Raw genomic sequence first — 12,646 nt, 5'->3', positions numbered from 1 at the left:
CTTTAATCGCTCTTGTTTGAGTAAGAGAGGAATTTAACTGCCAACTAGTCATTTTAAGAGACAGTCCAAGACTCAGTCTTGTAGCACACAACACTGGATCACATCTAAACTCAGCAAGTGATAAACATTATCCAGCTGTGAATAAGGGAAGAAGCTATACAGAAGAAACTATTTGGGTACTGCCAATGAACAGCTTCAAAATTACTGGTATCTCCACTGAAGAAGACCTAACAATTGAACAGAAGCTTCTAAAATTCTGTCTACCTACAAGTGTGCATCATACATTTGATGTCAGAAGACAATTTTTTCACAACCAGAATCCCACTTTCAGCTGAAACAAAAATGTTATGACATTACCTGAATCAGAATTTGGAGGTGTAGTAGATCTACTAGATGATGCAAATCTGCAACAGGCTGTAAAAAACTTCTGGATATGAACTGACAAGAGATTTCTCCAAGATTCATCTGAGTCATGAAGAAGGATATCATGAATCAGGTATGGAAGCAAAGTTTGACACAAGTCTGTTTTCACCTAGAAAACAATCATGCACAGCAGCTGCTAAGAAAAACCACCAAAAGCCTTTCTTTCTCAGGTTATAACCAAACTGACAACTACTCCAACAACTATATAATGCTTGAGAAAGAACATGTAATATGAAAAATGTAAACCACTCAATAGGGCTATGCTGGCATTCAGTTAAAGTAGTCATATAAAGTTCATCTATGTTTACAATTATCTCTCAAATCTTGTATTTCAAGAGCGTATTTTACGGGTACCTGCAACATCTGACTGCTAAGTATCTGAATTACTGTTAAGAAAAAGTAGTAACTTAATAGCAGAAATTACTATTTGCTATCAAGATAAGTAATCATATAATTTTGTGCATCACAGCGTCCATACATATACGTCTATACATACGTATAATTTAGCTCACCTCACATAGCGGCTTCATTAACTGGAGAACTTCATTTTGCACACCTCCACTGTCCAGTATTGAACTAGTTAGGCGCTTGATCCAGGTCTCATGAATTTCTCCCAGAGGAATCCACAGGTTTGTGTCATCTAAACTTTCTAAAGGAGCCTCTGTATCATTAGCAGGTACTACCAAAAACTAGAACAAAAATATGTATGTTGCAAATATAAACAAATTCTACAGCACTTAAAAAAACCATACTGCAATCTGCACAGATTAAAACATATTAAATATTAAATGTGCTTTAGTTGATTGAGAATATCAATTTTGTTCATGTAAATATAAAGTTTTCCAAGGAAATCTGAAAGTATTAAAAATAAAATTTTACTGATAACAACAGCAAGGCCACATTAGACATCACATTTAGGTTACACATCAAAAGTTTGAAAATTAGGAAATATCCAATTTATCATTAATTATGCACCTTTTTTTCTGACCTATTTTCCACTAAGTTTTTGCACCAAATGACACTGGAATCCTGAGAAACAATGTATTAGATTACTGAGTAGGTAATAAAAAATTGTCTGTCTAATAATGAAAGTACACAGCTTTCTAATGTCAAATTGGTAATTTCCTATGAGAAGAAGCCGCAAATGCTCAAACATCTGCAAAATGAGAAACGAGAAATAGATGTACAAAAGCAATCACATTTGGAATCAGACTGATGAAAGTCCAAATTTTGCTTTCATCAAAGCCTATCTCAATAATATTTTTAAATTTACTTTTTAAAAAATACGTATTTTTATGTTTTGTTTTCTCTACCCCATATGCCATATAAATGAGGTATATCAGAAGAAGTACCTTTTTCCTAGACATTCTGAAAGGCTGTAGATAGATTAACATGGGATCAGCTTTATTTTTATAAACTTCCCAAAATTCACTGCCAGACTTGGTGGCTAATATGTTTTTCAAACAGGAAACAGCAGCAGCTCTAACATCAATACTGAAAGAATAACATACACAATGTCATTATTACTAATTTCATTCAAATATTTTATTTTCAAAATCACCTTTATAAACCTACAAGACAATTCCACAATCTAACAACATGTGCATCAAATCAGAAAATTCTGGACTAGAATATGCATTTGCATATTCTGTTGTAAAGCAAAGCCTCAGTATTTACTCCACAGCACTGCTATCCTCTACAGCACAGAAGAGACTCTGGCTCGAGTCCGGCTAGAGAATTTCTAGGAAACATCTAAGCTTGACTGGATATGTAATCTGAGCGTTGAAGGAACACATGGTTGGACATTAACAGGTGTTAATAACACCTTCACAGTGTTACTCTGAGGTGGTTTGAAGAACGTACAACTTAATGGCACCTATTAAACTTTGAACTAAATAAATTAAATAAATAAGTATACGCACCAATTATCTGTTAAAGCAGTATTTATTTGAGTTAACATTATGAAGACACACTGAAGTTTTCTATCTTCAAGTAGGTCCACTGCTTTAGAATCCAGTGCATTTTCAGCACGCTGAAGAGCTATGGTGGAGAAATCCATGGGACCTATTTCTCCCAAGCAACTTCCAACAGCCTCTGCAAAAGCAGGTAACTTTATAGTCTCATGCACACTAAAACAAGGGCTCACCCTAAAAAGTTGCAATTAATATAAACTATTTTTAGAACTGAGATTATTATGGGGTAAAAAAGCTGCAAACATTTATAAATAATCACTTGAGGAGCTTTATGATTAAAATGTATAAAAATTTTGCAACTTAAGACTCATAAATAATAAAGTTATGCTTTCTAACGCAATCTTCTAGGAGTGCCTATGGCTCTGGATTTTGCAGTTTAAATCAGATATGGATTTTGGTTTTGCTTGTGTCAGAAACAGGTAAGTGCAAAAGGTCAGAATCACAGCTACTAACAGACAGTCATTATCATTCCCTAAGGTTATGATAAATACAAACAGTAGCCTGTGAAAACAAACAGTAGCCAGTAAACTCAGTAAGAATTACCGTACATTTTACATAAAATGATGTATCAATATGTTCCTCATTTGCTTTCCAGACAAAATTTTTTATAAACACATGACTACACGTAAGAAAAAACAAAACAAAATTGACCTTGAAAATAGTTTTTAAAAAGGGATGTTAATGTTTGTCAGAAAGAAACCAAAATGTATTTCCCTGCTCTTTCCTTCATACTTGGCATCGATGGGCTGAGGCCCACCGGATGAAGTACAATAAGGCCAAGTGCCGGGTTCTACACTTCGGCCACAACAACCCCAGGCAACGCTACAGGCTTGGGGACGAGTGGCTGGAAAGCTCCCCCGCAGAAAAGGACCTGGGGGTGTTGATCGACACACGGCTGAATATGAGCCAGCAGTGTGCCCAGGTGGCCAAGAAGGCCAATGGCATCCTGGCTTGTATCAGAAATGGTGTGGCCAGCAGGAGTAGTGAGGTGATCGTGCCTCTGTACTCGGCTCTGGTGAGGCCGCACCTCGAATCCTGTGTTCAGTTTTGGGCCCCTCACTACAAGAAGGACATTGAGGTGCTGGAGCATGTCCAAAGAAGGGCAACGAAGCTGGTGAAGGGCCTAGAGCACGAGTCTGATGAGGAGTGGCTGAGGGAGCTGGGGTTGTTCAGCCTGGAGAAGAGGAGGCTGAGGGGAGACCTTATCGCTCTCTACAACTACCTGAAAGGGGGTTGCAGAGAGGTGGGTGTTGGTCTCTTCTCCCAAGTGACTAGCGACAGGACAAGAGGAAATGGCCTCAAGTTGCACCAGGGGAGGTTCAGGCTGGATCTTAGGAAAAAGTTCTTTACTGAGAGAGTAGTGAAACATTGGAATAGGCTGCCCAGGGAGGTGGTAGAGTCACCCTCCCTGGAGGTATTCAAGGAGCGTGTGGATGTGGCATTGTGGGATGTGGCTTGATGGGCATGGTGCTGTGTGGTGTTGGGTGGGTTGGTTTTTGGTGTGGGTTTTGGTTTTTTTTTTTTTTTTTTTTAGGTTGGACTTGATGATCTTACAGGTCTTTTCCAACCTTAGTGATTCTGTGATTCTGTGATTCTGTGGCATGGGTCTTGAAAACGTTTCCGTTTTCTACAACATTCTTTTAACCACCAGAGCAAATAAAGAACAGGCTGAAGATATACAGGTTGTGTTTTGAACTAAATTTAACAAATAATCTAAGGAAACACAATGCAGAAAAGGCTGAAACTTACAGCTTGCAGAAATACTGAAGAATGTATCATACTGAAGTCAAGGTGAGCTTCAATTGCTCAGCATTTGTAATTATCAGTTATTTGTCCTTTAGACAAAAAATATATTAAGGCAAATGTTCTCATTACTTGTGTTTTTGTCTAGTTTAGACATCTAATTTCAGTAAACACAACCTTCATGGAGGTACTCCCCACTTGGAGAAGAGGGGATTTTTGGTGCTTTGGATCAAATATTTATCAGGTGCTCAATGTAAACAGTGAGAATAATTTCAGTAATATGTAAGAGGTTTTAAGATGGAGAACAACTATTTTAATTTCCACTAAGAGATGCCTTTCAAATTTTCAGGTAAGTTGTCTTCAATTCTTCGCACTATTTTTCGACCTAATAAAGTGACCCATATAACAGCAGCTGACTTTACTGAGTATAGAAGAGACCAGGGTCCAAACTGATGACAATTCAAGTTATTAGTCAAAGCTGTAAAATACAGTGACTGAAAAGAAGACGTATCACCCATTTTAACATTCCTGATGGCTACATCTGGCAGCAAATGCAAAATAGCAGTGGGAAGTAACATTCAGAATGGCCACAGTTTCAACCTGGGGTTTGCAATGACAGCCCTAGAATGCCCATGGGACTAATTAACTTACCCAGCACTGCTTTTTCACCTGTATGGTTAACTGCCGTCTTGGACAGCTGCAGTAAGCTCACCACCAATTTCACTACTACAGAGTCTTCTGGCTTTTCTATCATTCAGAAAGAAAAATAAACACCCAAAATGTCATTGTGTATTTGTAATGTGAACATATAAGAAGAAAACACTGCTTTAGTATCTTTTATCTACAAATGTCAACATGCATTATTAATGTTGAAGCAAGTTTGTATTAAACAGTATATTAAAAAAATTATTCATGTTTTTTCTTGATCATGTCTTGAAAAAATTTCTATGCATTTGACTATGCCAAAGAATCCCCAAAACTAGAATACACAAATGCTACTATTTTCAGTGTTTTGATGTAGAAATTATAATTAAATACATGAAATATTAGCATAAGTTAGTGTAAGAATGTTATTTGGAACAGTGAAGTCACACTATGTGACTCCACTGACAGCACTTAAGCTAATACCATCATTCTGTTCTAAATCCGAATCCAAGGAATATCCCAAAATAAGGCTTTCTGCCAGGAATTTCACAGAATTTGACTAGCTTTCAGTTGCCTAATTAACTTTGCCACATTATATACTCTCAAGATGGGTAATTCCTTACATATTTGCTGCCTGCTTGAGGTCCTTTTTTAAATAAACATTCCAAACAAAATGGTTTTGCTGTTTCCAGGATCAAGGTCTAGGAAAAAGTATGATGATTTGCCAATGTAAAAAAAATAAAAGCAGTATTTTCTTTAAAAAAAAAACTGCCGTCCTGTTGATTGTCATGGAAACCTGGAATCGGGCTTTATGCTTGTCAACATTTTTATAAAAATGAATACATATGTGGCCAAACTGCAGTAGTTACTTCTTAATGTTATCTTTCAGAATACAGTTTTATAGCCTTTATAAGTAACTGGTTTTTTACTTCTTTTTAGCAACTAAAATAATAATAAAGTTATTTGTAAGTGCTTAAGAGACTTTTAGCATACGGCAAAATCAAGGCAACAGGCCCATCAAACCTGCTAGCCTGCCTCCAACAGAGCAAGACTGTATTTCTTAGATTTTGGCAGTCAGCAGATTGGGGATTTCTGAGCAGAACTTCATACCTAATATAGGCTATGAGATATCTCAAACCCCTTTTAAGGTCCATTATGCTTCTAATCTCCACAGTAAGTGGCAGTAACTTCCATGCTGTATATATTTTGTTTGAAAAAAAATGTGGTTTCTCTTGTGTAACTGCTGCCAAATAATTAAATCCATTTTGTACTGTGATAAAAGTGGTAAGTGCTCCCTACTCAGCTTCATCCCACGATTCATCAGTTCATACACCTCTCTGTATTCCTATTCAATCTCTTTCCCAAGCTCACAAGGCTTTCCTCTGATGGAAGTTGGTCCACACGAGCTTGTTGCCCTTTTTACCAACTCTCTTTTCACACATGATTTCAAGACTAAAATGTAAACGATATTCAAGATATGCGGACATAATGCACTTACACCATGGCCTTATGACAGACTACTATTCTTCCCCAAATTTTACTTTGCACTTATTTACAATGAATTACATGGGCTCTTTTTATCTTCCCGTCATGCACACAAGCTGATGAAGACTTGAGGAGAAAAGTGAAATCATCTGGCACAAGCATCTGAAAACCAAAATAGGAAGGAACTGGGTCTGGACTGAGGGCTGAAACAGAATGCTGGGATGTGTCAAGGTTCAACTAAACTAAATCCTACCATTTTAAAAATTCTGTGAGCTTTATTTTCTAACATACTATGCCTTTAATAAAATCTAGCTTCATTACACTTAAAAGAGTAGGAAAATTTGTATACAAGGAAACTCATTAAGCACCCATAAAGCAATACACTCTTATTATACGTTATTCTCGTCATTCACAATCATAAGTGCCCCATGCCAAAACCTGGAGGGCCATTTTATCCTCTCTGCCATATAACACCTCATATAATATTGATAATACACTCTGCTAAAGATACTTCAGATTTTGCATGAATAATAAATGTCATTCTACTCTGCATGTGAAATTATAATAAGGTTACACTGTTAAACATACAAAAACCAAGACACAAAATAAAACATTCAATGTCAAATTAGAATAGGTTTACATTGCTACACACTTAAAACCAGATACAAAAGAAATAAAATACATAATAAGATGTCAGTACCCTGGAAATTTTTTAGGAGATCCTTCATCTGATCTTTGTATTGTTCTAATTGTTTGCGTAAATCATACAGTCCTTCAAGTCGTGTTAAGGGCAGTGAATCACAAACACCAACTGAGAGAAAGTGATTAATTTCCTGCAAAACAACATTTTGTATTAAGCACATATAGCACACAAAGGCTTCAAGTAAAGAAGTGGCTCTCAGCAGTCCACAATGTGGATATTAATAGATGCAAAATAAGAATGGAGACCTACTAATATCTCAGTGTCTGAAACTGGCAATAAAAATAATCCGCATATCTAATTTAAATATTTCTCAACTACACCTATGACTAGAAAATGTTTTTTCTTTTGAAAGTTTGCATTAAAAAAACAATATGCCATGAGATATATTTTAAAATGTAATTACCTCCAAAAGAGAATACGGTCCTTCACTGTATTTTATCTTCTGTTGAATTGCTCGCAAATCTTTAAAAGCAGGATATTCAGGAAAAGGATCTAAACAACTGATTGCTTGGCACAGATTTTCATTACTCTTATTATCTATCACCAGATACTTCAACAAGCGTAGGACCTGAACATAGAAAGTACATTAAAAACAAAAAAGACAGAGAAACATTTTTGAGCCATATTTCTTATTCAGGTTATAAAGTTTGTATTTCTCCAAGTTCCATTAAACTGAGAACTCTATAAAAAAAGGTAAGATAATTTATTTAGGCTGTTAAAAATTATAAAATTATTAGAGGCTTGGGGAAATCACAGCTATATTCTAAAATGGTGAGGCGTTTTTGCTAGTCCCCCTCCCAAACAGACATCAAAGCTTTTATTATCACAGCCTGCAGTTTTATCCTGTCTTTTGATGAAGCTGATTTCAAATACTGGGCAATACAATCATTACAATATTGGCTACGATTTAGCAATACACTGCACCCAAGCAGTCCTTCTGATGTTACTACAACTTTATTATTCTTACTAACTGAAGTGCCAGTAATTTGAAATCCAGACAAATGCCTAAATATCGTAATTTATTGCTCAAATCACTGAAGTCTGGCAGAATTTGTTTTATAACAGATCTACAACTTGAATAAATGCTTGCTAACAGGGTACCATACTTTCTTTGCAAAAATGCTGCTTTTATGCTTTACTTACAAATCAATGCAATTGGATATTCAATCCAGGCAGCTTTGAGGAGTCTGCAGTCTAAATGATGAGGTTTTTATTTGGGGACTTGTATTTACCTGAAAATTATTAACTAGCCTCCATTCAATGCTAGAAGAAAAATAAAGAGAAGAAACTGAAAAGTGATCACTAGAGGAAGGACTTCCCTGCAGGAGTATGATATGAGAAGGTTTCAGATTTGATATTGGTTCCAATTCAGAGAAATTTCTGCGCTCTCCACTTTGTTTCTGCCTAGGGATGCCGTGACATGTTGCCTTTGCAGTGGTGCATGTACAACTGTTTGCACAGACATACTATAAAGCTGATCATAATCATTAAGCTGGGAAAAAGATTGTCAGGTTATTTTCAGCTGGATCAGCGTAACCCTCCAGCTGAACTGGAAGTGAAAGGAGGAGGACAATGTAGGGCTACACTGCAACCACAAAGCTGCATATGGTACCATGGGATCAGATCAAGTCAAAAGGCAACCATGAGGACTGAAGTGCAACAGGCATACTCATCTCACCTTCAGCTACTAATTATAAGTCTCTGAATCGAAGTATATTTCCACCCCCAGAAGAATGCACATACAAATCATCACCAGAACAAAAAGAAGGCTTGTCACACAACAGAAACTGCTTCATTTCCCTTTTAAGACCTATGTGCTACATTTACTTTTAATGATAATTTGTTAAGTAAATAGCTGAACTACTGAAATCTGTTCTTTGTACATATATCCTCTTTGTCCTCTAGACACCTTCCCTTTCCAACGGTCTTCATAGTATTTCCTGCAAAATCATCCACAGAGCTTTGTAGGTAACTGCTTGGCTACCCGATGTGCTTGTACTGATTAGCTTGCCATCACCAGCAGTTTACCAATGCTGATGTTGGCTCTGTTCTTTCCTTAGGGGTACCACTGATCTGGAGTCTACTCAACTAAGGTAATAATTTTTCTGAAACTTACCCTGAAGGTTTTAAATCTCTTCAAGATTTGGCTGAAAAAGGTGCACAGATTCAAAGCACAGATAAAAGACATTACAACACCATTAAAGCTCTTTAAGAAATCTGATTTTTTATAGACTAAGTAAATAGAGAATTAGAAAGTAAGCGATACAGTAATCTCAGCAATTATGATACAAATACATCTTAATCACTGTTTAAAGCCATAGGAATTAAATATGGAACACAATATTTGTCAAAATGAAAGTACCAAAAGTAAAGATGATTTTATTTAAAAAATTAAAGGCATAGTGTTACAACCCAAATAATATCTTTTATATAAACCTACAAAGCATAGAAAAAAAGAATTAAAATTGAACATGAGTATAGATACAGCTTTTACGACAGTGAACATGAACTAAAAAGCTAACGGATAAGGAATAACCAGCAACTCAAAACTACCTGTTCCTGAATCTCAGACTGCTCCACAGCAAGAGGTATTAGGGTTCCTACGATAACATGGAGGTGGCTTTCTAGAGCATCATTGCAACATGTAACCGCTGTGTGGCAAACATGATGAAGAAGATCACAACAGAGTGAAAAGCTGCGTGTGGATATATCTCTGATAATAACAGGTCTGTCAGAGGAAACAAAAAAGTGAAATTAAAGAAATGCAAATTGTCATTGTCTCAAGTATTAACCTATTATACAACAGGGAAGAATAGGGGAAAAGGGGAAATATAGATCAACTTTATAGGAGGAACTGATTCTAAAATTTGAAATTATCAACTTAATCAGCTCTAAGGATTCAGCTCAGGAGACATGGGAGAAATAAAACACACAGAACTTGACTGATGACTTTGGAAAAACAGTAAAAAACTTAAAGAAAAATACATTCCAAAAAGGAAAAAAACCCAAAACCAACCCAAAAAGGCTTTTAGTTTATTATTTGCCAGAACAATGTTGACAGAACCAGAACAAAGTGGAAAACATACTCTCTGAACCCTCCTCTCTCACATAACCATTAGTTTAAAAAAAAAAAATTAAAAATATTTAGGTTACAAAGGACACCTGGGGATTATCTAGTCCAGCTTCCTGCCTGAAGCAGCATCAGCTTCAAAGACAGATCAGGTTCGCACAGTTTTGTTGAGATGAATTCTGATACATTCCTTGAATGGAGAATCAATAGCCTCTCTAAGCAACCTGCTCCAGTATTTGACTATTCTCACTGTGCAAATCTTTTCCCTTATACCCAACCAGAATTTCCCATTTTGCAACTTGGTGGGTGCTACCTCTTGTCCTTTCACTGGGCACCTCTAGGAAAAGTCTGGCTCTACTGTCTCTACAAGGTATCTTCCCCTCCAGAAACTGGAGAACAGAAATTAGATCAACTCCACTTACCCCCTTGGGGGTCTTCCACTCAACCCATCCCAGTTTGCCATCGTATCTCATGTCCTGGCTGGAGCAGCCCCACACTGGACACAGTGGTCCTACTGGAGCTTCATAAGACTTGGAGGGGAATGACTACTTCCCTCAACTTGCTGGTTACACTCTTGCCAGCACAGTCCAGTACACAGTCAGCCTTCAGTGATGAAAGGCACACTCCTGACTCATCTAGCTTGTCCTCCAAGACTCCTGAGTTCTCTTCTGCAAAGCTACTTTCTAGACGGTCAGCTCTCAAGCCTGCATTCATGCATGGGGTTATTCCATCCCAAATGAAAGACTTAGGAGTTGTCTTTGTTCAACTTCACAATGTACTTGTTGTCCCACTCCTACAGCTAGATGAGGTCTGTCTGAATGGCAGCCTTGCCCTCCGCTTCATCAACTGCCCCAGTTTGGTGTTGATCGCAATAAGTCGTCTCATAATAATGGCATTTACCATAAAATCCACACCTCTCCAAGATTTCAGGGTATAAAATGCTTCCAACAAGCAAAGCAATCAACTTGCACTTAAACTCAATGATATTTAGGTGAATAACTGTCCTGGAAATCCAAAGCTAAACCTCAAGTAAGACAGTATCTCTAGTCCTTATGAAAGGTAAGAATCTCTATTTAAAATCTTAAGGCTGATGAAGTACCCGTTTTCTCAAACCAAAGACAAGCTAAGATAACATCTACCAATTCTCACTCATTTTGTTAGCTACTTATTGGTGAGAATGTAAATGTCTCTTTATTAACTCAATAATGTCTCTTTATTAACTCAAGAAGCACATTTTATTTGACATGTGCTTACTTTGCAGTTAACTCCACAATCTGATTTTTTCTCCCATATCCTCTAAATTCCCAAACACGCTTTCTGTCATCAAAATCTCCCCAAACTTCTTATTTCTACAATTTGATAGCCTATTATAGATACAAAATTCTGCAGTATAGCAAACATTTAAATACAATGATAGCACAAAACATTCCACATTTTACTAAGTTGTAAATTTAAATTCCAAAATTACCAAAGAAAGGCAATTTAGTTTTTTCTTTCAGGAAATTTCAATTATTTCTATAAATGAATTAACATCTACTAGTGATACTGAAATGTAAGGTTCCAAGAACAAGGGAGCACAGACAGGAAGAACAAGATATAATTACCATATTTACCTGCTATTGATGTAGTGAATTAGGGTATAAATTACATCTCGGAGGACGAAAGCCCATGCTCCTCCTAAACCATCTTTTATCTCTTTAAGTAACAGACTAACAAACAAGTGATAAATGGTAAGAACTCTGTGCTTCTTGTAAATGTTGTTTGCATCTGATGCATACTTACAAAGGGCTAGAAGGATTTTCTGGAATGAATCCTAAAAATGAATAAAGTATGATTAAAAAAATAATTCACCATACCAATATAGATACACTTTATATCAAGAAAAACTTGAGCGATAGAGATACATGGTTTTTTTAAAGGACATAGAAAAAAAGGCTTTGCTATTTTTACTGCTTTAAACAAAAGACCTGAATAGAAACCAATTCTCCAAGAAGGACCATAAGCCCCATACCTCCTAATTTTCTTTCTTCTTTTTTTCCCCCCACATGAGAAAGGTTATGCACATTTTTCAGAAAACCAAACAGTTATGGCAGTTTTCACCACAGGAGAAACATCAAATAAAAACTATTAAAACATTGGGTAGTGCTTCGATCTATATTCTTTCAAACATAGTGTTCATATGTACAACATGCATTATTTGACAGAATATATCAATACAGATCGTAACTGTTAAAACTGTAAACTTAAAAAAAAGTATCTTAAAGTACTGGGCAGGTTGTGTTACATTTTAAAGAATTTACTCCACTGGCTGGCAATATTAACTTTTACACTCACAAGATTTAGACAAACATAGTCCAAAATTTTTTTTTCTTATTTTTAGATTGTTTATGGATAGGCAAAGTAAGCTGTTGACAATATATGCAATAAAACAGCATAAACTTTGAAAAGATACGTTTCTAAGGAATGATGTTACAAGACAGTAATATGTTTGTGATTTATTGCTAGGGCTGCATAATTTTATATGCCTTCGTATTTGCCTTTAACAACTGAAAATCAAATGTCTAAAAATATCACAGACTATAGAATTTCACACTGTCAGTAAGG

General features: G+C 36.2%; 1 protein-coding gene across 1 annotated transcript in view; it reads right to left on the bottom strand.

Annotated features, from left to right (window-relative positions):
• Nucleotides 1-12,646, bottom strand: part of ATM (ATM serine/threonine kinase) — an 80,270-nt gene that overhangs the window by 35,009 nt on the left and 32,615 nt on the right. The window contains exons 28-36 of the mRNA XM_059825166.1: nucleotides 11,656-11,855; nucleotides 9,526-9,700; nucleotides 7,376-7,540; nucleotides 6,970-7,102; nucleotides 4,791-4,886; nucleotides 2,346-2,517; nucleotides 1,776-1,917; nucleotides 936-1,112; nucleotides 358-532 (exon numbers count right to left, since the gene is read on the bottom strand). Of these exons, the coding sequence (XP_059681149.1) occupies nucleotides 358-532; nucleotides 936-1,112; nucleotides 1,776-1,917; nucleotides 2,346-2,517; nucleotides 4,791-4,886; nucleotides 6,970-7,102; nucleotides 7,376-7,540; nucleotides 9,526-9,700; nucleotides 11,656-11,855 (1,435 nt within the window). The remainder of the gene's footprint in view (nucleotides 1-357; nucleotides 533-935; nucleotides 1,113-1,775; nucleotides 1,918-2,345; nucleotides 2,518-4,790; nucleotides 4,887-6,969; nucleotides 7,103-7,375; nucleotides 7,541-9,525; nucleotides 9,701-11,655; nucleotides 11,856-12,646) is intronic.

The sequence above is a fragment of the Gavia stellata genome, chromosome 1 (genome assembly GCF_030936135.1).
Source record: "Gavia stellata isolate bGavSte3 chromosome 1, bGavSte3.hap2, whole genome shotgun sequence".
Lineage (NCBI taxonomy): Eukaryota > Metazoa > Chordata > Aves > Gaviiformes > Gaviidae > Gavia > Gavia stellata.
The sequence above is the reverse complement of the archived record's forward strand: the minus strand, read 5'-3'. Positions and strand labels throughout refer to the sequence as shown.